Raw genomic sequence first — 25,166 nt, forward strand, 5'->3', positions numbered from 1 at the left:
CTTACAATAATAAAACCTAAAATTATCATATATTAACATTAATATATATTAAAGCCACACCATACCAGTCACTGAAAGCCAGCCGTCAAAATAAATGGTGTACGGTATTTTGAAAAGATATCTAGGTTTGCGCTTTGCAGGCATTCCATAATTGTTGTTCAGCCCCTGGGAATAGTGTGAGCACTTAATGTGCAGAGTTAGAATACTGAAAATATTGCAATGGGACACAGAGGATGTGCCTTATGTATATAGGGCCCAAGCTAGCATAGGCTTCATAGGCGAAAACCCACCTCTGGAGTTTATCTGTTCAAGCATTTTACCTTGCCTTGTCGCAATGCTCGATACTGCTTACAATGTAAATCAATGGAAAAACAAAGTATTCATCATAAAAACATACTCCAACATACAACCATAAAACCAAGAGTAAAAATACAAGCCAGCGGACTGCAGGAAGAAATGTGTTTCATCCCCACCATGAACAGAAGTTTTATAGTCATTTCAGGGCAGTGCCATCTGTAACATACCACAATCTATCCTGAGAGTATAAAAGGTATACATTTCCACAGCCAAATTTGAATCTAATTTCCTATGAGGTGAATATGTAAGAATGCTTCTGGCTACCATGACATTCTAGACTTCCAGGAACACTGATGAATCAAGTGGTTAATTTGAAAGACCACTAGAACCCAAACCTTATCTACGGTTGTTGTGTTCATGCCCTCCCCAGGGTCCCAAGTAGTGCACGCTGTTTCACCATCTCAATCACCTCTTTCATATAGTTTCCAACCATGGAAAAAGGAGGAACAAAATAGGGGAGGTTTGGAACTCACAAGGACCACAAAAAGGAAAGTATGGTAGAAAGGGAGAATCCCTGCCTGTCTTACATCTTGTTCTATTTGTGTTAATATACTATTATGGATGATTGTGTGAATATCTGGATGGATCATCATATCTATGCAGATGAGCCCCAGCAACACCAGAGTCAGTGATGCCCAAAATATTCACGCAGCATCTCAGCTTGTTACGTTTCTGTGGTTATAAAGCAGTTAAACCTAAATGAGATAACAAATTTAAAGGGTTGCATTACCAGGTTCTGCTGCTTTAGAGGCTCAGTACATTCTATTGATACTCTAAATACAGGTAGTAAAGTACTATAATGGCTCAGTCCTATGAAGAGTTGGGCATGTTCAACCCTATTGAAAAATCAATGGGTTTAAACACATCTCATTCTGCATATGATTAGGTGTTCAAACAAGATAACTTAGTCATTAAAGAATAAAAACATAATATCCACAAAAGCCATAATATAACAACGTAACAGAGAAGGCCTGGCAAGGGTCAAAGCTGATTTTCTAAAGGTTAGGTTACTCATAATTGATTCATATAAACTTTAAAAACAAAGAAACAAGGACACAAAACCATTATAAATCCTATTTTCAGAAATTATGTTGGGGTTCAGATAATCAGGAGGGGAAACAAGCAGCTCCCCTGCCACTTGCATGACAGGATTACCGTAATTACTCGTGCCTCGTCACGGCTCACTGTGCCATCTGAACCTGGTGTGCGGTGCGGGTGTAGTCCATTTTCACCCACCCTACAACCCACGGCTTGCAATATGCGTTGTTCAGTGGGTGAAAATGTACTATGCCTGCACCACGTGCCAGGTTCGGAAGACACGGCAACCTGCAACATGGTGTGATTAATTAGGGTAATCCCAGTCGCGTGACCAGTACACACGGGGGTGGGGGAAATAACCAGTGCTGCGTTGTTTTCCCTGCTGATTGTCTGAACAACCCTATTGTTTGAAAAACAATGGGCAAAGAAACAGGCATCCCAAGTGCTTTATGTTAAGCTTGTGTAAGTATTGGAAGACTACTGGGTGTTATCACCATTTCTTACTACATAGAATATAGTCCGCCTATGATTCTGTTTGTGTGGGAGCCTGGCTTCTCTTTAAAAAATTAAGAAGCTATCTAGTACCACAAACACGAATAAAGGATATCCCAAATTTCCCCATGATTAGTGTCTTTAAATCTGCCAAGAAAAGTTTAAGTGAAAATTCAAGAACTCTGAAATTAAACCTATCTCTTGAATAGCAGTTCAAGCTAGAAAAGGAACATACAAAGATCAAATATACTTCAAGAACCAGGCCTGATGACATAGTTTATTTGTGAACTTTCAGCAATTATGACAGAAAAAAAAGTCCAGAACCTATTGGGAAAAGTCAAATGTCCATCATTAATGGGAAGGGCTGTTTAGCTGGTAGAAGTAAAGCTTACTTCTGACAGTGCAGTGAAGGGTACAGAATTGCAGTAGGCCCCAATAAAAGTCCAACAAGCACTATGTAGAGGTAAAATTAGGTTTACTCCTGTGCTAGTGAACACTGCATTAACTAGAACAGAGCTATCGCAAGAACATTAAGAACAGCTCCACTGGATCTGTCCAAAGGTCCCTCTCGTCCAGCATCCTGTCTCCCACAGTGGCCAACCAGATGCCCCTAGGAAGACCACAAGCAGGACATGAGTGCAATAGTACCCTCCTGCTCCTGTTCCCCAGCAACTGGTAAATTTAACATGACACCAAAAGCAGTTGCTAACAGTGCTGCAAATGGTGCAGATTTACTTTTTTATACCAGCCACAGGAAAAGGATAAAGGATACTTGCAGCAAGCAAGTGAAGCGAATGTCATGATTAATGGCAAACGAAGACTTTGAGCTGAGGCAGAGAGTGAAGTGAGGGGAGGGGGCAAAATGCTCAACCGAAGTTGAAAGAAAACAGATGCCTGCTGTTTCCTTCCTATCAGGAAGGAAAGGCACACTAGAAAAGTTGGAAATTCCAGCTGCAGAAGACAAGTGAGGCTCAAAGATAAAAAATATTTATAGTTCAACTACTGCATGCAAGAAAGAGAAAAAATGAGAGGAAGCAAGAAAGCCCTCAGGGCTAGTTTTATACAATTTGGTGTACAATGCAAAGGAACAGTATCAGGGAGCTAATATGATGTACATATACTATTTCCAGCCCATGTTGCACACAAGACCAGAAGTCCTTCCAGTCCAGGCAGTGTCCCGCTCCCTGTCCACAATGGCTTCTGGGAAGTCCACAAGCCAGGTATGAATGCAAGAGCTCTCTCCCAGTGTTGCTCTTCAGCAACTGGAATTCAGTCAGTGGCATACCGAGTGACTTACTTTGGATGAAATGGGTGGCTGCCTATGGACAATAGCCAATTACTTATTCGTGAGTAACAAAAGAAGCTTTCAAATACCTGAAATGAGTCAAAAGCTTGGTGCCAAGGCTTATAGTTCATTCATTCAGGAGAAGTGTGGCAAGATAATGGAAAGATGGAGAAAATCCAGCGTGACTTTTATCATCAAATTCATCTAGTGTTGTCCATGCCAAATGTGGATACCATGAAAATAGACAGAGATGGAGAGAAAGAACTGTTTGCTTAACTTTCTTTAAAGCTCTCTTTCTCTTTAAGAGAACAGTTCTAAAATTAAGAGTACCTCATATTTGTAATTCAACTTTGGGATTTTTTTTTTGCAAGAGTCATTTATAAAATATGCCAAGCCAGAGAGAGCCTTATTTTCTAGTAGTACTCATTAGTCTTGGCTTGGGACAAAGATTTCAATACCCTTCAGCAGTGCTTTCCGAACTTCCTACTCTCAGGGAGCCCTTTCCACATTAACACATCTGCCACAGAATTCCACGCCTGTCACAGAACTCCTGAGGGTTGCAGGATTCCAGCATGCACTCTTGCAGCTGCTTCACACATGTATGTTCAGTGCTTGATGTCAGTGTGCATGATGCATTACAGAACAACAGAAATGGCAGTGCCCCTTCCCAGGTCTTTTACACCCCACAGTAGTGAATACCGGTTTGCTGGTGCAGAGGTTCAGACCACTGATGCATTGTACTGCAGTGAACAGCTACTCTTAGCCAATATTTATTAAGCTCTCCACTCCACACACAATTCCAGAATGAATCACATTCTTTTTATTCTGACAGATGTCCCAAATGTCTTTGAGAGAAGCATAGCTAACAAGCATTTACTCTGCAACCTTGTGCATAATTTTCATATTTATTTATAAATATATATATTTATTTATATCGATATTGATTTATAAACAGATAAAATATGGTGTCAGTTTGATATCGGAACATTGTTTCAAAGCAATCCCAATTCAACTGACTTGTGTGCAAAATTTTGTTTTTAAGCCTGCTGTGCATCAGAAAGACAGACAATGACTTGGTTCGCACTATCACAGAGGGGAAATAAGCTATGATAGCTTATTTCCCATCCCCATGCATGCCAGTAGGATTAGCTTAATTATCCCCAGCAGTGCGGCTTGTCGTGACATGCAAACCCAGCCAGGGTGGCTTGTTGCCATGGGTAACAAGCCACTCAGAACCCATGGACTGTTGTGGGGTTCCCCTCAGACACAGGTTTGCCAGGGCACCTGCAAGGATCTCCACTCTCACCAAGGCTGTGCATAGCTTTAAGAAAATGCTGTGTTTCTCTAGAGGCTGGGAAGCATGGTGGCGGCTATGTCATTGGGGCTGGTGAGATGTCGGGAGGAGGGGCAAGGGACAGCATGAGTCTCTCTTCACTTTCACTTCCTGTGGGATGGACAGATGCAGCATTTCCCGATGCAGGAGACTTCTTTCATGGGGCGTCTGACTTTGGAGGGCTTTCCTGCTGCTCACTAACAAGGTTGAATGTTGCTGGGAAGTTACTGCTGGCTTCCTCCTCCCTTGCTGTTGCTGCCACCCCCATTTATAGACAGGGCTGGTGGCAGCTTGGAAGCACATGTGAGGCTTGCTTTCCATTTGGTGCCATGAATAGCACTGAGGGGCTTTGCAGTTTGCATCGAGGTGGGGCTTTGCAGCTTGGAGCATTCAGGAGCTGTGCATCTTTGCATTTGGGTGGAAGGATCTTTGCAAACTGAGCTGAGAGGAAGAGAAAAGGAGGAGGGGGCTTTTTGGTGGCCATGGGTAAGAGAGAGCATTCACATATCCTTTGTTCTCTCCTTGCCTTGCTGTTGCTGCTGCTGCTAGTAACATGTCTTGCTCCCTACTTTCCTGGGCTCAGCAGTATTTAGGGTAGAAGAAAAGGGGCTGTTGATTATGATTATGAGGAGCTGGAAGAGGATTGAGAGGAAAGGAGGAGGCAGGGAGAGCAAAAAAATGGAGAAACATTTCTTTAATAGTTGCTTCATACAGATGAGAGAAGGAGTATTTATTTATTTATTTTATTACATTTCTGCAGTATTCCCTGTCCACAAGTAGTTAAAAGACAGAGCCCCTTGAGACTATTGCTAATCATTTTCTACAAGAAACATTGCTTTTCTCATCTATTTCCATTTCATTTTAATTTCCTTTTTCTCACTCCCTTCCAATCATTCTCTTCTTTTTCTCTCCTTTTCCATTGCTTCTGCATTTCTCTCCCCCACCCTGCCCCAATTCCTTTCCCTTCTTTCTTGTGATCTTTCTCCTTTCTTTTCCTTTCTTCTTAACAGCTCCAACTCTTGGGGTTCTCCTGTCCCCCACCCACAGCATGTGTTGCCATGTTGCTGGGAAGGAGGGGATATGTAACTTATGAGTGCAAGAGAAAGGGAGGGGGTGCATGTATGGCATGGAAAGAGCAATCCTATGTAGGTCTACTCAGTAAGGCCTTCTGGGTTCAATGGGACTTACTTCCATGTGAGAATGGACAGAATTCCAGCCTTAGTAAAGAAGCTCCCTTCAGTGTTAGCATCCTTCTTTGTACAATTTAAAATCTTCCCAGTTAGAGCTGCTGCCCCCTTCTCCTGCCCACCCCTTTACATATGTCATTAGGATACTGAGGTGAGTATTTCTATTCTACATTCTTTAATGTAGAACAGAAATACTCACTCATCCAGCCGCCCTGTGTATACATAATCAATGAGACTGTCAATAACAAAACCCTAGATTCCCAGCACAGCTCCCCTCTTGTGATTCAAACACTGGGGCTAAGGAGTCTGTGATTTCTCCTCTTCCCAAATCTCACTTCCTCATTCAGAGCTCTTCCCATTTGTATCAACAGGACCTCCTCACCTCCCTCCCAACTGTTTTAAGCTCCAATTTTATAGTATGATTTTTACAAGGGATTTTCCCCAAATCACCATCAAATCTTGGGTCACTTCTGTGTCCACAGGTGCGTACTGTAATTTGATAGTTGCTTTGTTGGCATCCTATGTAAAAAATTATGAAGATTTGTGCCTTAGATTCATGTTTGTGTGCAATGGCAAACACTGGATCTGTGATTTTATTGTGCAGGGTATAGACACAATGTAAGCTTTAATTAAGTGATGGTTTTATGCAGCTCCAATGTAAAAATGATGCAAATTCATAATGATCCATTTCCGATTGACTGGATCTGACTTAACTTCTTGTCATTTTGTGGCTAGCCATGCCACTGATGGCAGCCGTCTTGTGACTTACCATGCCTCCCACAGCAGCCACTTTGTGGTGGCCCCCATGCCACTTTATCAAACCTCCAAATGTGCCCATGGGTCAGAAAAGGTTGGAGACCTCTGCATTATACAATGCACCAAATCAAAAATATTGTTTTTCAAGGGCGGAATATGCCCAAGAATGGTTGCAGTAACTTAGTATAAGAAAGTTTGCATTACTGGATTATGGCACTTTCAACCATCTGGCTGAGGATGATTTAAAATAACAGTTCTGTCAGTGAACAAGATCAGTTTCAATAAATAGCAATAAAAAGTGATGACAAAGAAGAGCTATTCATAATAGAAGGACTGAAGAGCCAAAAATCTACAACTTGCAAACTGGTCAATGGACTGGATTGGATGGCTTAGTTGAGACACTTCAGCCCTTCTAAGAAAAACAGTTTAACAGGTTTCTAAAGAAGATGATGTAAGTCATGGCTTAGTGCTTCAACATTAAATGACTATGGAAAGCTTCCAGGGTAGGGTACCCTGCTTCACAGGCAAACAAGATGGAGAAGCCCCTTTCCAGGTATTAAACTATATCAAAAAGCAATGGAAAGACTCTCATACTCAACACACACACTCCTATGACTCAGCTGAATGGAGCAGTCTAATTTTCATTCTTCTCTTTTAAAAAACAACAAATGTGGTCAAACGTCACATTTCTGTGATCATCTAACACAGCACCATTGTTGCACATTATGCTTTACAAAATAATGCAAAGGGGGTGGAGGAGAGGAAGGGTTCTTGCCCCCAAGGAGCTTACAGTCTAAACTTTTGACAGTCTGAGCGAGATAAGCGGGAGGAGTGGTGAAGGGAGCAAAATTGGAGGGAGAGGTAAAATGGGAGGAAGATCTAAAGTAAACAGTTGAACAGTGTTTACAATGCTCCAGTATTTCAACTGCCTGCTACCTTAAAGGACTTTTAAAAAGTACTAGAACTAGGCCATAAAAATGAAATTCAGTGAATCTCGACTATTTCAAGAAGTTGCATAAATAAAATTAGCAAACAGCTAATGATACCACCCCCAAGAGTATTCATAAAGATTCTAGTAGTGTAAAAATTAAATATTAATTACCAACCTTAAAGCCAAAGTGTACGTTCCAGGTTGCCGTTGGCTTTCACGAATAAGGTAACTTCCCTCTGCTACACTCAATAATTGATCTGCTTCTTCTCTTGATATCATCCCATGAAACCTGAAAAACAAAGACCATCTTTATCAGCATAATAAAAATGAATTGTTACAAAAGAAGCACACACAAGGAAAAAAAACCCCAGCCTTTCACATTTTAAATTTTTTTAAAAATCACAGAATGCATAGTAAACTAAAGTCAGTCCTGAATACAATTATGTTAATTTCTCTACTTCGCATGTGACTAGCTTAATTTTTTCCAGCTGATAGGTCTTAATGTGCATGTGTACACACACATACACACATATATAGAGAGAACTTATCATTTTGAATTACAGAGAGATGCCAATCTTATCTTACATAGCTTCTGATCGAGCAATAAGGTTGCACATACTGCTCAACAATGAGATAATCTGACAGCATGTCAGAACCCTAAGGACAGGTCTTAATTTTAATAATAATTGTTATATTTACATATATTTGTCCCTATAGTGTGCAAATTGCCTCTCTCCCAAGATCATTTTGCTTTCTCTCCATGAACAAATGGAAATACCTTTGTTCAGTAGAATTAAAGTAATAAAAAGCAACATGTCATATTATCATGGCACATTTTTCTAAATATACATATCGCAGTGACTGTCACTGTGGCAAATGTCAACAGTGAATGCTATATGTGGCAAATGTCAACATTCGCATGTGAAAGTCGACAATCCTAGATTAATTTTATGAACATTCAAAGTTTCAGAGATCCACCCAGTGAACGTTGACAGTCCCCTCAATGTCAGCATTCAGCCCAGTATATGTCCAACAAGTGGGAATGGACACAAGGGAGTGCTGGCAATCACAAAAGCTGTCTGGGATTGTCAGCTCTCACATGTGAATGCTGACATCCACTAAACTGTGCTCATATTGCAATTGCACTATGGGGTAGACAGAGACAATGTCATTATCTACATTCCCTCTGGGACACGGTACAGAAGAATAATGTCATAAGCCATAAGAAATGGCACAAGTCAAATTGTTTCTATTCAAAAGTATCGTGGGCCAATGTACACAGAGCAAGATATTGGGAAGCTAAGCCCTGATTTAAACCTCCCTTCAGCCATGAAGCTCTGTAGGCAACACTGAGCAGCGTCACTAGCTCTCCTCCAACTTTCTCCCTGAGATATTATTTTCCTATGTGGAATAAGGTTTTATGTCCTTTGTGAGAGTAGCCCTGAAAACATGCAGCCTCTACTTGCAGCAGCAGTGCTACAATTGAGAAGCTTTTCTACTCGATCTTGCAAAGTGTACAAGCTGACCCTAAGCTGCTGACGTTGTACCTTATTTCAAAGAATGCAGCTCTGAATTCCTTGCTAACCTCAAATTAACTACACTTTCGATTTATAAGTCCCCTTTGAGAACTGTAAAGCCTGTTAATTCACTTCAGCAACTTCAAATTACTCTGAAGAAGATACTTTATTTCCACACCCAGACAACAAAGTACAATTACTTCAGTATTGAATCAAACACCAAATGAACAATTGTGAACTCATGACTACCAAAGGAACAAACTACACATTTAGAGGAAAGAAACAAAATAACTCTGTTTTTGTTACCGGTGAAAAATACATAAATTAAGGATTTTCTTATGACTTGCTTGCTTCTGTTAAGACAGAATGGTGCTGATAGAGGGATATCTAAGAACCTCCCCTATCATCTGCTTCTCAATTTCAGTGTAAAGTATGAAATCAAATTGGCTGTAAATTTCTCTACCCACTCTCAAAAGGAACAAAAATGAAGGAAGGCTTACTGTGATTTTGTTTTGTTTTTGTTCTTAAAACATAACTCATGCATTTTATTTTATTTTATTAGTGCCAATGGAAGCAAGAAAATGTGTAAAGTATAGAACTTTGCTCTAAGTCCAAGTCCAAAATGGGTAGCCTGTCATTAGAACTGTGGAGAAATCTGACTTGACTACGGAGGATATGCATGTCAACATTTCATTCTGTGACCTATTCATGGTCCAATAAGATTACCTATGTTGAAGCCACAAGTGATTTACAAAATAATCCTATCTCTGTATAAAGCCTCTGAATCCTGTAAGACAAATTGAGATATTTTACAAGCACAGTGGCCAGTTTTGGGCAAGGTGTTTATATTTTTACTATATTTAATATCTACCCTTAGTTCACAGCAGTATATTACTTACTCTCGTCCATAGTATTTTGGTCTGTTCTCTACCTATTGAAAAAGAAAAGAGGAACAACAATTTACTTGAACAATACAGCTGTCATAAAAAGTTATTTTCATTTATTATGTAGTTTGTCTTCACATCGTGTGGTGCAGAGTGGTAGGTGGCAATATTGCAACCAAAACTCTCCCCACGACCTGAGTTCGATCCCAGTGGAAGCCGGGTCTTGGGTAGCCGGCTCCAGTCGACTCAGCCTTCCATCCTTCCAAGGTCAGTAAAATGAGTACCCAGCTTGCTGGGGGAAAGGTAGTCAAGACTGGGAAAGGCAATGGCAAACCACCCCGCTATAGTCTGCCATGAAAACGCCAGCGAAAGCAGCGTCCCTATAGGGGTCAGTAAGGACCCGGTGTTTGCACAGGAGGAACCTTCTTTGTCTTCACATTAGCTGAAGAAAGTTAAGGCTTTATAATTTCTTCAACTGTTGACATGTAAGAAATCTTGCTGAATTACTACAGAGCACCATATTTCATTTATAAAGGGTGGGAGGGGGACAAAGGAAAGGCTTTTTTTCATTTCTGGATTTTTTTTTTTAAACTGAAAACTTTCCAAGTTGGATACTATAATATTTTCACAGAAGTCTCGTATATAATTAAGTGTCTCTTCACATTTTACTTATTTTATAGAAGTCACTTGCATGTGGGAGATTTTGCAATTTCCATAAGTAAGCCACAATGTAAATCACTGCATGTATTGTATATACACTTGTCTGGAGACCACGGTGAGTATGGTCTGGTCCTACCTGATCCAGGCAGGCTATGGCTCAAGAGGGACCCCTCCAACAGATAAAAACAAAATAAAACAACAAATCATAGAATAGTAGGGTTGGAAGGGGCCTACAAGGCCATCGAGTCCAACCCCCTGCTCAATGCAGGAATCCAAGTCAGAGCATCCCTGACAAATGGCTGTCCAGCCTCATCTTGAAGGCCTCCAGTGTGGGAGAGCCCACCACCTCCCCAGGAAATTGGTTCCATTGTCAATGAAAGCAAGCAACATAAAAGAAAGGGGAGTCCTCCCTACCCGCAACTGTCTTTCTTTCCAAAATAGCTAAGAATATAAGAGCGGCTCTGCTGAACTAGACCAAAGCCTATCTCGTCCAGCATCCTGCTTCCACAGTGGCCATCAAGATGACTTCACCACAAGCAGGACATGAGGACAAGATGCCTTTCCTTCCACACACACACCCCCCCCCGGCACCCAGTAACTGGTATTCAGAGGCAGCATGAATTTTACCTCTTGCAGATAGAATATAGCCATTGCCTTTGAAGCTGGTGTGCCTGGGTCCCAATCACGTTTGTGCTGATGAAGAATAATAAGGCATGTGTGCACAGAAGGGTGGGATGGCAGAGGAGAGAATGGAAGATGTGTGCATCTGTGTGCAGGGATAACACCTCTGTGAGAAAACACATGTATTTGTTTTCTCAGAAATGCAACGTATCCTCCTCAACGAATGGTCCCATGCTTCTGTACTAAAACCTGGTATACTGTGGTGGCATTCAAAGATGAGAACCACCACAGCATAGCACAGGAGTACACTATGTAAGCCAGGCTTTCCTCCTGGCATTTGCAGACCTGAGCTGTCACTGTGCAATGAGTCATCTGCAGGCTGGTGATTCCAGGGAACACTGGTGGAGATGTGGGGGGAACGTGTGTGTGTGTGTGTGTGTGTGTGTGTGCGCGCGCGCATCTGCGTGCATGTGTGTGGAGGAAAAGCCTTCGTGAGCTGGAAACCACAGATGGGCCTGACATTGCCTAACTCTGGTGAAGTGGATACAGACCAGAACCCAAAAGGCTGCACAGATATATTCTGAAATTGGACATGAGGGCTTAGTTAGGAACTGGAGAAAATAGTTCTCATGCACTGGCTTTTTTTTTTTACCCTTTCATGTGCTGACAAAGGCCACCAAGTCAGTCTCAGTTTCCCTAACTCTGAAATGGGAATATCCACGAACTCTTTCAAAAGGGGTTGCTGTGCAGATCATGCCTGGTATCAGCAACTGGCATGGTTGGTCAAATGCCAGGGCCCATGGGGCCCCAGAGGACCCACTGCGGCTGACACCAGCCCCCTTTTTAATTATAGCTTAGCACTGTGAAGAAGCACCATCCAGGTGGCTACAGTTGCCACCATCATCATTATCCCCAATGCTTCTGGGCCCCACTACCATGGACACTATTGCTGGGGGCAGAGCCCAGAGGCATTGGGAATGATGAAGTTGGTGGCCGCAGCTCCCTCATCTAGCACTTCTCTTCACAGCACTGGGCTGAGGGAGTACCAGGTGGCTGGTGCTGCACTGCTTTCAGCACAGCAGCCCATCCCTAACTGCCCCCTCTGCCCCATGGTAAGCTTCAGCGGGTACCACGAAAGTAGCTCGGGGGGGGGGGCACCAGAGAGAACCTTGCCCAGGGCCTCCTCAAGCCTGGGGTCAGTCCTGGTGCAGAGAAATACTGTAAAGCCCTGTAAAGGTGCTGAAGAAACAGCAACAGCAATGCTGCATTGGGAAAACTGGTCTAATTCTGGCACTGATACATGCAAGGCAGAAGGCAAATACGGCTGCAATGCATGGTCAGATGATGGGGTGTCGCCATAAATAATGTCTCAAACTAGACATTGCTTTGACATAGCAACCTCATTTAGCGTGTCTGAAACATAAGACAGGGCGATGTTCGTACACATGATCCCCTCTCCAGGAACCAATTTAACAGGAAATATGCCCAACTGCTTCTTGACCATTTACAAAGGGCTGCTTAGGATGAGGTTGTTTGCAGATGCTGTTCACTCAGGCTTGCTGGTAATTAGCACCACATTAGGATGAAGCCTTATTATGCAGCAAGAAGGGGGCAGCCATGTTAATTAATTCAATCATTTGGTTGACTTGATATCTTTTCACTTAAGATTATTTTAACTTCATGGTGAGATGCCCAGCTGTGACAGGAAAGGGCATCCTATATGTGTGTTTATAATGAACAAACCCACAGCAAGGCAACAGCAATGAAGCATCTGGCTTTTTAAAAAAAGCAACCTTGAAAAAAATTCATTTTACTGTCAGGGTATTAAATCAGTTGGAGATGTCAGTATTTTATTTTCACTGGTATGCCATCTCCATCCTATAAAACTAATGTGTCTACAAGACACCTTGTTTCTTTGTCTGAGACCAGCTCTGGTTCAGTGTAAACTTACCACTGTAAAAACCAGTATCATTGGATTGATACTTGAGCATCTTAGAAATATTCTGCAGCTCCACTGTTATTTGATTTAAAGCCGCTCTATACCGATATCTGTGTCACCCAAGAGAACGCTCACAATCTGATTCCCTTAATCACAAGACCACCTTATTTCTCCAAAGAACTGGGGAAATCTCTACACACACTCAGATAATAAGGCCAGGTAAACAGAAGTGATATTTGTGAAGGCTTACAAATGGCTTAGGCCCAGCCATTGCGCCATCCTGAATAGGGAATAGCCCTCTGATGTCTTCTTCTTGCAGTGGCATTGTCTCCTTTAGGCCTTCCCTGCTGGTGCTGGATTAAGCTCTACGCCCAACACTGATGGCCACATGGTGAGTCTCATGACTTCCCCTTGCCCCTCACACCCAACAAAATGCCGAGACAGTCTGGAGCCGAAGTGTCAACAAAGGAGGCAAGAGTGGGCCAGGACCTAGAACTACTCTGTTTATAGACCCATCTGGGGAATATATCACCAGCATTTCAGATTATTATTCAGAGAACATTGGTTATTGAGCGGATTAAAAATATAGTAAATAAATAAAGATCATGTGAATTCTACTGTATTCAATAGTGTTATCCTACATTATAACAGTGTTAGGGGTGTTTTCCCCCCAGTTACACATCCTCTGCTGCAGCCTTCCCCAACCTGGTGCCCTCCAGATGTATTGGACTACAACTCTCAGCACCCCTTCCCCAGCCAGTCCAACACATCTGGAAGGCACCAGGTTGGAAAAGGCTGCTCTGCTCCTTTATTTCCAAAAGAGAAATAAAGAATGGTATGTTGGGAGTTTATCCCTGATGTTACCCCTACTGCACATTAAAATATTTAATTCTCCCTACTATGGTGCCAGGTTTCTTTGAATTAGGTTTCACTTTCTGTTGCCTCTAATCTACAGTCAGGGCCAGAAATATCGGAAGAAGGATAACTGTTTTGGGTGTGTGTGTACGCCACTGGCTGTACTTCCTGATTGGGTAGTGTCCCACTTTTGTCAAACCCCTTGAATTACAGCTGAAAGTCCTGACTTCGCTCCCATCTGTGTGTGTTTCCTTTCAACTTCAATGTGGTGGTGTACAGAGGCCAAGTGCCAAAACAGTTATCCTTGTTCCGATATTTCTGGCCCTGACTGTATTCATACAACTTAACAATTCAATTACTTTAAGCAGTACTAGCCCTCCCTCCCTCCCATCTCCCTGCTCTTAAGCCCTTAGAGAAACCCAGGCTAAAGGCCAGCTGAAAGATCAAAACAGTAAAGCAAAAATTTTATTTATTTATTAATTAAATTTCTTAATCGCCCTTCTGGCCGGTCACCTGGCCACTCTGGGGCGATGCTGCTGTTGTTGTTGTTCAGTCGTTCAGTCGTGTCCGACTCTTCGTGACCCCATGGACCATAGCACGCCAGGTCTTCCTGTCCTCCGCTCTCTCCCGGAATGTGCTCAAGTTCATATTCATTGCATCGGTGATGCTATCTAGCCATCTCATCCTCTGCCGTCCCCTTCTCCTTTTGCCTTCAGTCTTTCCCAGCATCAGGGTCTTTTCCAATGACTTTTCTCTTCGCATTAGGTGGCCAAAATATTGGAGCTTCAGCTTCAGTATCTGTCCTTCCAATGAGCACTCAGGGTTGATTTCCTTTAGGATGGACTGATTTGACCTCCTTGCAGTCCAGGGGACTCGTAAAAGTCTTCTCCAGCACCACAGTTCGAAAGCATCAATTCTTCGGCACTCAGCCTTCCTTATAGTCCAGCTCTCACAGCCATACATTACTAGTGGAAAAACCATAGCTTTGATTAGACGGACCTTTGTCAGCAAGGTGATGTCTCTGCTTCTTACTATGCTGTCTAGGTTTGCCATAGCTTTCCTCCCAAGGAGCAAGCGTCTTTTAATTTCAGGGCTACAGTCACCGTCTGCAGTGATCTTGGAGCCCAAGAAAATAAAATCTGTCATTGCTGCCATTTCTTCCCCTTCTATATGCCAGGAAGTGATGGGGCCAGATGTCATGATCTTCGTTTTTTTAATGTTGAGTTTCAAACCAGCTTTTGCACTCTCCTCTTTCACCCTCAACAAGAGGCTCTTTAGATCCTCTTCACTTTCTGCCATTAGGGTGGTATCGTCTGCATATCGGAGGTTGTTGATAATTCTCCCGGCAATCTTAATTCCGACCTGTGATTCATCCTACCCGGCGTTTCTCATGATGTACTCTGCATATAAGTTAAATAAGCAGGGTGACAATATGCAGCCTTGTCGTACTCCTTTCCCAATTTTGAACCACTCGGTTGTTCCATGTCTGGTTCTTACTATTGCTTCTTGACCCTCGTACAGGTTTCTCAGGAGACGGGTAAGGTGGTCTGGTACTCCCATCTCTTTCAGAATTTGCCATAGTTTGTTGTGATCCACACAATCAAAGGCTTTAGCGTAGTCAATGAAGCAGAAATCGACGTTTTTCTGGAATTCTCTTGCTTTCTCCATGATCCAGCGAATGTTGGCGATTTGATCTCTAGTTCCTCTGCCTCTTCGGAACCCAGCTTGTACTTCTGGTAGTTCTCGGTTCACATACTGCTGAAGCCTAGCTCGTAGGATTTTGAGCATCACCTTGCTGGCATGTGAAATGAGCGCAATTGTACGGTAGTTTGAACACTCTTTGGCATTGCCCTTCTTTGGAATTGGAATGTAAACTGACCTTTTCCAGTCTTGTGGCCACTGTTGAGTGTTCCAAATTTGTTGGCATACTGAGTGCAGCACTTTAACAGCATCATCTTTTAGGATCTTAAATAGCTCAGCTGGAATACTGTCATCTCCACTAGCTTTGTTGTTAGTCATGCTTCCTAAGGCCCACTTGACTTCACTCTCGAGGATGTCCGGCTCAAGTTCAGTGACCGCACTATCATGGCTATCAGGGACATTCAGATCTTTCCTGTATAGTTCTTCTGTGTATTCTTGCCACCTCTTCTTAATCTCATCTGCTTCTGTTAGGTCCCTGCCTTCTTTGTCCTTTATCATGCCCGTCTTTGCACAAAACGTTCCCTTGAGATCTCCGATTTTCTTGAAGAGATCTCTAGTTTTTCCCATTCTATTGTTTTCCTCGATTTCTTTGCATTGTTCATTTAAGAAGGCCTTCTTGTCTCTCCTTGCTATTCTCTGGAACTCTGCATTCAGTTGGGTATATCTTCCCCTTTCTCCCTTGCTTTTCGCTTCCCTTCGTTCCTCAGCTACTTGTAAAGCCTCATCAGACACCCACTTTGCTTTCTTGCATTTCTTTTTCTTTGGGATGGATTGAGTTGCTGCCTCCTGAACAATGTTACGGACCTCCGTCCATAGTTCCTCAGGCACTCTGTCTATCAGGTCTAATCCCTGAAATCTATTCCTCACCTCCACTGTATATTCATAAGGGATATGATATAGGTCATACCTGAATGGTTTAGTGGTTTTCCCTACGTTCTTCAATTTAAGCCAAAATCTTGCAACAAGTAGCTCATTATCTGAGCCACAGTCAGTTCCAGGTCTTGTTTTTACTGACTGTATAGAGCTTCTCCATCTTTGGCTGCAAAGGACATAATCAATCTGATTTCGATATTGACCATCTGCTGATGTCCATGTGTAGAGTCGCCTCTTGTGCTGTTGGAAAAGCGTGTTTGCTATGATCAGCGAGTTCTCTTGGCAAAACTCTATTAGCCTTTGTCCTGCTTCATTTTGTACACCAAGGCCATGGCTGCCTGTTATCCCGGTGAGTTCTTGACTTCCTACTTTAGCATTCCAATGCCCTATGATGAAGAGGGCATCTTTTTTTGGTATTAGTTCTAGAAGGTGTTGTAGGTCTTCATAGAACTGATCAACCTCAGCTTCTTTGGCCTCAGTGGTTGGGGCATAGCCTTGAATTACTGTGATGTTGAATGGTTTGCCTTGGATTCATACTGAGATCATTCTATCATTTTTGAGACTGTACCCCAGCACTGCTTTTCCCACCCTTTTATTGACTATGAGTGCTACTCCATTTCTTCTAAGGGATTCTTGCCCACAGTAGTAGATATAATGGTCACCTGAATTAAATTCGCCCATGCTTGTCCATTTTAGTTCGCTGATTCCCAAGGTGTCAAATCTATCGACATCTATCTACCTGTCCAAAGCCCTCCTCATATCATCCACCAAAGTGACCAATGCCGTTTCTGTCCCATGCCCAGGCCTGAAATGGATCTAGATAATCAGCTTCTTCAAAGTGTGAAGTACATTGACAACAGAAGATCCCTGAACATCTCACTACTGTACAATTGTACAGCATGATTTGGGGTCCTCGAACATGCACACACAGTTGTTTAAAGATGTGTGCATGTCATCTACACTCCAGTGTACATACAGCAGTCATGTTTGCTGCATATGGTGACCTGGTTCGCATAACACGATAAGCCACGGTGGGTTGTAAGCCTTATCGTGACATCTGAACCTGGCCCAGCTGATTCAGCACAGTTTGCTAACTACACACGTCATCCTGAGAACCCATGGCTTGTTGCCGACTGGGTCCGCACAATCACAGAGGGAAAATAAGCCATGGTGGCTTATTTTCAGTTCCCACGTGTGCTGGTCATGAACCACCTAATTAGCATAATTACCTGCACCAGGCACAACTTGTTGTGACATCCAAACCCGGGGTGGGTGGCTGGCTGGGGTGGTTTACAAACCACCCTGAAACCCATTGCATACTTCTAAAGCACTGAAAATAATGTAAAAATAGTTGTGAACAGAAAAATTGTGCAGGAAAAGGGTAGTGCTCAGAGCACGGCAGGAAGCCTTGTCTCCATAGGGACAAGGATACGAGAGGGGTTGTGCTGCAAAGGACACTGTGATATATGCAGGGAACAGGCTGGAGGACTAAGGGGGAAAAAAGCCATGGCAAGCTTCAGAACGTCTGATCATCTGTTGGGAGTAACATGGGTTAGTAAGCAAAAAACCAACCTACTGTGGCTGATTTTCAGGATGGCTTAGGGTGATGTGTGAACTGGCCCAGTGTGGAGTTACCCTGATTTGTAATGGAAGCCTAAAACTTACTTTGGCCAGAATGGTCACTCACATTACAAACATCTCTCTGCCATGTGAGTAACATGATGGAGGCTGAAAGGTAATTTGAGCCTCACATACAAAAGCGCTCATCTCAGAAAACTACTGTCTGAAATTAGAATGTTTCATTTTATAGCTCTAACACTATTTTCATAACTAAAGCTTAAAATCAGTGATTGGCTACAATTAAATTGTTTTAAAACAGCTTTCTTTACTTTTGACAATCTGCAGTAGTAAGAACACATCACACAGAGAATAAAAAGCATTTGTGAAAACACCCTAATATTTTACAGAAAGCTCTTATATATGTACAGCAGGTGGTATCTTGACCAAATTTGCTTTGCTGAGCTTCTCAGAACCTTTCAGGACCTCCCAGGCTAATACATACATAAATCCAATTTCTGAATAAGCATGATTTTAATTGCCTTCCTGATCTAAGACCTCAATTCCTACGGAATCCCAAATAAAGAAGAGATAAAATGAAGGCCTGCTTTTTGAAGCTTCTCTGATATGCATCTTGACACATTCTGGGCATGCCACTTGGTGCCTTCCAGATGTACTTGCAGGTGCAATGATGGGAGTTACAGTCCAACACATCTGGAAAGCGCCAGGTTGGGGAAGACTGCCTTATGCTGTGGCCCTCCAGATGTTTTGGCCTACAACTCCCACGAACCCTTACCATTGGCTATACTGGTTGCGGCTGATGTGAGCTGTAGCTCAAAACATCTGGAAGGCCACGTTGCCATTCTACAAGGATGGCTAGCAACCTCTGCTGTAGACACTGGAGCTCTTGATACGTAGTATCATACCAACCTCGCTGTACTACAATTAGAGACACATCCTGGATGTCGGAAAATTTTACTGGCACTCTGCATTTAATGCTCATCTCTGTTGTACTGTAAAGTCAGCTTTTCAATAGCCACCAGCCTATGGCAAGTAAGAACTGCCTTCAGGCAACCAGGCAATGGTGTTTTATTTCTCTTAAGCTGTGTTAAGCCAATGAAAGATCACACAAACTGCAGTGTTAGGCTTCTCCCTCGCTGCTGTATCAACTGACGTATTAATCACTATACTATTATTATATCATTCCGTAATTTACATGTGGATGATCCTGTGTCTTGGTGATGAGAACTCGTGACTGATTTCCTATCCATGTGAACTTCATTTATTTTATTTAATCACTCCCAATGCTTTTTAATATCAAATACTTTACAGCCTGCATCTTAACAGGCTTCTATTAGCTGCTGCCGATTAGGCCTGTGCACCAGCTGCCAGGCAGAGCAAGGGTGGGGAAACTGTGCCCCCCAGATGTTATTGGACTACAACTCCCCAAATCCAAGACCACTGGCTATGCTGGCTGGGGCTGATGGGAGTTGGAGTCCAACGACATCTGGAGGGCCACGGGTCCCCAAGTGCCAAGTTAGATCATTTGAGCCTGGGGAAACACGAATGCAACACCTACTGGTGCATGTGGTTTTGTCCCCAGCTAGGAATACGCACATGAAAACCAGCACCTGTGCTCACACATAACCTTAACTGGATCAGAGCAATTATGAACTATTTGGGTCACTCTGAAGAAGAGAAATCTCTGTTACACTGTAATTAACATATCATCTTCAGATATAATATTAACATATCATCTTCAGAGATTAAGGAAAGGGGATTGTGTTGTACATGTTTATTATCATGCCAGGAAAAGGAAAGGAAAGGTTCCTCCTGTGCAAGCTCCGGGTCATTACTGACCCCTAGAGGGACACCGCTTACACTGACATTTTCATGGCAGACTATAGCGGGGTGGTTTGCCATTGCCTTCCCCAGTTGTGACTACCTTTCCCCCAGCAAGCCAGGTACTCATTTTACCGACCTTGGAAGGATGAAGGGCTGAGTCGACCTGAGCCGGCTACCTGAGACCCAAGAAACCCCTTATTAGGATACTCATTAATAGGGTGCAAAGCAAAAAGACAGGTTGCTACCTGTAACTGTAATTCTTCAAGTGACCATCTGTGCATTCACACAGATGGTCTCTGCATCTATGTGGAACCTCGATTAGGGAAACTTCTATAGCTGAGGAATTTTGGCGGGAACCCTTCCCCCACCATCCCAGTGCGCATGTCCTTAGCGGGTTCCCACTTATTGCCTCAGTTTCTTGAGACTGACATTGTAGCCTTGGAACTGAGAAGAAATACCTTCAGTACCTTCAAACTCGAGTATGACACCAGAGCGGGGACAGCGGGTGGGTTGTGTGGATGCATGGATGACCACTTGAAGAACTACAGTTACAGGGAGCAACCTGTCTTTCTTCTTCATGGTCTCTGTGCATCATACATATGGGCGAGCAGCAAGCTAACTTACAAGGTGGAGGCTCAGTGTCCTATTGCAATATAGAAGAAAAGACAGCACAGCCAAAAGCACTGGCAGCTCTAGCCCAGACATCTAATCTGTGATGTCTAATGAAGGCAGATGGTGTCAATTAAGCTGCAACATGGCACAATTCAGGGATGGCAGCCCCTCTGTTGAATGTGACCAATGTCGCTACCACATGAGTAGAATGAGCTTGGACTGGGGCAGACAGTTTGAGCTCCGCCAACTCATACGATAGTTCAATGGGTTTTTGTTTGTTTTACAAATTTTTACTGAATTTCAGTAATATTAACAAAGCAAAATAAAACAAAGCCAAACCAAATAAAACTAAAATAAAACAAATTCCATCAAGATTACATCTTCTTACCATACAATTATATTTTAGTGGGTATACAGAGGTCACAGGTAATTCTTGTTGGTGCTACTAGATGTTTTATCAGACGGAGTCAGGATTATTCTTCATCTATTTGCTTCCTTATAAAAGCCATAGGGTTTTATAGTGTGAGGGGATCAAATACTGATGTTCTGTTCTGTTTGTATATGCAATAAAGTCATATCATATCGCATGGAATGAATTGAGTTTGCTTTGACCCCTGGCCACCTTCAACTTGTGCGATATTTTTTCCATTATGGCAATTTTCCAGACTGTGGCATACCAATAATCTAATCCCTGGGAGGTGAATCCCTTCCAAAACCTAGCTATTGTGGATCTGGCAGCTACAAGTAAATGAGTACTCTAGTTTCTCTTCAGCTCAATGATTTTGATGACCCAGGATGCAAAGCGCTGAGCTGAGAGAGTATGGCCTACACTTTCCACTGTAGCGTTCAAAGAGGCGAGATGAAAGCTGAAACTGCTCAGTTCTGAACTTATAAAAGGCCAAAGTATAGCAGATGTCGAGTGTGTGCAGGTGTACGATTTCAGAGACGTAGATGAGAAAGTAAAGAAAGCAGGCAAAACAACATCCTGGTTGAAAGGAAAGTCCAACACAACTTTCAGCAGGAAAACAAGATCAGCACAACTTTATCCCAGTGTCAGGTGAGATAAGACTTGTCTACTCTGAGTGCACAAAGTTCACTGGTGTGGCATGCTGATGTAATGGTAACCAAAAATGCCGCCTTTCAAGAGAGAAGATGCAAGTCTGTAGTTTCCAGGGGCTTGAAGGACTTAGATGAAAGTGCCTTCAGTACCTCTGAAAAGCTCCAGCTCAGTACAGTAGAGTGGACTGGTGGCGTCAGGTTCCTGATCCCTTTTAGAAATGTCTGGATGTGAGAAGACTGAAAAGCCCTCATCAAGATGGTGAAAAGCAGAGGCAGTGGACAAATAAACTCTTAAAGATGACAGTTTGAGTTTTTTTCAAAAAAGGGACAGCAGACATTTTTGCCAGGTTGGTCCAAAATAAAATCTCCCTCATCCATGACTTGATTGTGGATGCGGAGGCTGACCTGGTATGTATTACTGAGACCTGGGTGGGGGAACTGGGAGGGGTTACTCTCTCCCAGCTGTGCCCTCCTGCGTACTCAGTACAGCACCAACAGTGACTCAAGGGACGGGGAGGGGGGGTTGCCATGGTCTATAGGAGTTCAATCCCTCTCTCCAGGCTTCCTGCTCATTCAAGTGCAGATCTTGAGTGCTTGTACCTTGTGTTGGGTACCCGGGACAGATGAGGGATTATGTTGGTGTACCGCCCACCCCGTTGCCCATTAGAGTCCCTGCCTGAGCTGACGGAGGTGGTCTCGAACTTGGTGTTGAGGACCCCTAGGATGATGGTCCTGGGGGATCTCAACTTCTATGCCGAGGCTGCTGTATCTGGGGTGGCTCAGGACTTCATGGCTGCCATGATAACCATGGGGCTGTCCTAACATGTCATCGGCCCAACACATGTAAAAGGACACACGCTTGATCTGGTTTTCTCGACTGGGCAGGAGGATGGTGATCTGAAAGTGGAGGAATTAACATCTGTCCCTTTGTCATGGTCAGATCACTTCCTGTTGAGGTTTAGACTCTTGGCAGCCTTCCCCCTCTGCAAGGGTGGGGGACCTATTAAAATGGTCCGCCTCCAGAGGCTGATGGATTCCAGAGGGCTCTGGGGGATTTTCCTGCTGATATGGCTGGTGCTCCTGTTGAAGCCCGGGTCGCTCTGTGGAATGCAGAGAGAACTCGGGTGGTTGACACGATCACACCCAAGCGCCCTCTCCCTCTGAGCAGAGCCCGGCCAGCTCCTTGGTATACACCTGAGCTGAGGGCAATGAAGCAAGAGGGGAGATGGCTAGAACGCAGGTGGAGGAAAACTCATGCTGTGTCTGACTGAACACAGGTTAGAGCTCATTATCGAGCCTACTCTGTGGCAGTGAGGGTGGCAAAGAGACGGTTCAGTGTCGTCCAACAGAGCTTTTCCGAGTGGTTCGCGGCCTGTTACATTCTGGGCCAGGGAGAGAGACAGTGGAACCCTTGGTTGCACGCTGTGATGAGTTTGCATGGCACTTTGAAGACAAAGTCGCTCAGATTCATCATGAATTGGATACCATGATTAACGCAGTTCCATTGGTAGAGGCATTCAGAGCACCGTCTGGTCCAGTTTTATTGGATGAGTTTCAGTTATTGAGGCCTGAGGATGCGGACAAGGTGCTTGGCCAAGTCCGATCGACCACTTGTGTGCTTCACCCTTGCCCTTCATGGCTTATTAAATCAAACAAGGAGGGGATGTCCAGCTGGGTCCAGGAGGTTGTAAATTCCTCCTTGAGAGAGGGAGTGGTGCCGGCTGCTTTAAAAGAGGTGGTAATCAGACCACTCCTGAAAAAGCCTAACCTGGACCCGGAGAATGTTAACAATTATAGCCCAGTGGCCAACATCCCCTTCCTGGGCAAGGTGCATGAGCGGGTGGTTGCAGGACAGCTCCAGGCATTGTTGAATGAAACGGATTATCTACATCCATTTCAACTGGGCTTCAGGCCTGGTTCTGGAACGGAAACTGCCTTGGTTGCCCTGTGGGATGACCTCTGCCGGGAGAGGGACAGGGGGAGTGCGACCCTGTTGATTCTCCTGGACTTCTCAGTGGCTTTCGATACCATCGACCATGGTATCCTTCTGGATAGGTTGTCTGGGTTGGGAGTTGGGAGGCACTGCATTGCAGTGGTTCTGCTCCTACTTAGATGGCCGATTCCAGAAGGTGGTGCTGGGGGATTATTGCCATGGCAATTTTGCCACAAGGTTCCACAGGGCGCTATCTTATCCTCCACACTGTTTAACATCTACATGAAACCACTGGGGGAGGTTATCCGGAGGTGTGGGCTGAGGTGCCATCAATATGCAGATGACACCCAGCTCTACCTCTCTTTCTCATCAAAACCAGGTGAGGCAGTGGCTGTTCTGAATCAGGGCCTGGGCACGGTAATGGACTGGATGAGGGCTAATAAACTGAAACTCAATCCAGACAAGACGGAGGTACTGTTAGTGGGTGGTTCGTCTGCCCGGCTAGGTGATATTCAACCTGTTCTGGAGGGGGTTGCACTCCCCCTAAAGGGTCACGTTCGTAGTTTGGGGGTGCTCTTGGATCCAGAACTGTCACTTGAGGCACAGGTGAACTCAGTGGCACGGAGCACTTTTTATCAGCTTAGGCTGGTATGCCAACTATGCCCTTATCTGGACAGAGATAGCCTAGCTACAGTTATCCATGCTCTGATAACTTCTTGTCTGGATTACTGCAATGCGTTATATGTGAGGCTGCCTTTGAAAAGAGTCCAGAAACTTCAGCTGGTCCAAAACAGGGCAGCAAGATTGTTAACAGGGACTGGCCAACAAGCTCATATTATGCCAGTACTTTCCAGTTGCACTGGCTGTGAGTCCATTTCCAGGCCCGATTCAAAGCGCTGGTATTAACATTCAAAGCCCTTAATGGCTTGGGGCCAGGTTATCTGAAGGATTGCCTCCTCCCATATGTGCCTGCCCGGATCTTAAGATCATCCTCAGCAGCCCTTCTCCGTGAGCCCCTGCCAAAGGGAGTGAGGCGGGTGGCTACTAGGAGGAGGGCTTTTTCTGCTGTGGCACCCCGGCTGTGGAATGAGCTCCCTAGTGAGGTTCGTCTGGCTCCTACATTGTATTCTTTCCGGCACCAGGTGAAGACCTTTTTATTTTCCCAGGCATTTTAGCTATTTAGCTTTCTAGATGTTTAGCTTTGCTGTTTTAAATCTGTATTTTAAATCCCTGCATTGCTGCTAGGTTTTATTCTGGTTTTATTCTGGTTGTATTGTTATACTGTGGGTTTAAGGTTTTATATATTTTATACTGTTTTATTGTGTGCTCTTTGGTTTTAATTTTTGTGAACCGCCCAGACAGCTTTGGCTATTGGGTGGTATAGAAATGAAATAAATAAATAAATAAATAAATAAATAAATAAATAATAAAAACCCTGGAAGATTTGATTCAAGGAACACTGAGCCGGGTGAAAACTTGGAGCTCATGCAAAAGAGGAGAAAACAGTCCATTTCCTTTCATAGGAATGCTGTGTAGAAGGCTTATGAGCGGCATCGAGGATCCTCTGTATCGATATCAGGAGCAGTTCAGTCTCCATCACCCTATCTTCCATGCTGTCAGGCAGAGAGTCACTAAATCTGGATGCCAGATTCAGCTGTTTTCCCTAGTGAGAAGGGACAGATGTGATGGGAGATGATGGTATCAACCCTACGCCATCCTGAGCAGTGGGGC

General features: G+C 43.7%; 1 protein-coding gene across 2 annotated transcripts in view; it reads right to left on the reverse strand.

The window, feature by feature from the left end:
- CHN1 (chimerin 1) overlaps positions 1-25,166 on the reverse strand; it is a 139,070-nt gene that overhangs the window by 69,093 nt on the left and 44,811 nt on the right. For both annotated transcript variants that reach the window (XM_084813397.1, XM_084813389.1), the window contains 2 exons: positions 9,796-9,827; positions 7,555-7,668 (listed from right to left, as the gene is read on the reverse strand). In XM_084813397.1, coding sequence (XP_084669523.1) covers positions 7,555-7,668; positions 9,796-9,827 — 146 coding nt within the window. The remainder of the gene's footprint in view (positions 1-7,554; positions 7,669-9,795; positions 9,828-25,166) is intronic.

The sequence above is a fragment of the Heloderma suspectum genome, chromosome 1 (genome assembly GCF_057233095.1).
Source record: "Heloderma suspectum isolate Gila_16-S chromosome 1, 16-S_ref, whole genome shotgun sequence".
In the NCBI taxonomy this organism is placed as follows: domain Eukaryota; kingdom Metazoa; phylum Chordata; class Lepidosauria; order Squamata; family Helodermatidae; genus Heloderma; species Heloderma suspectum.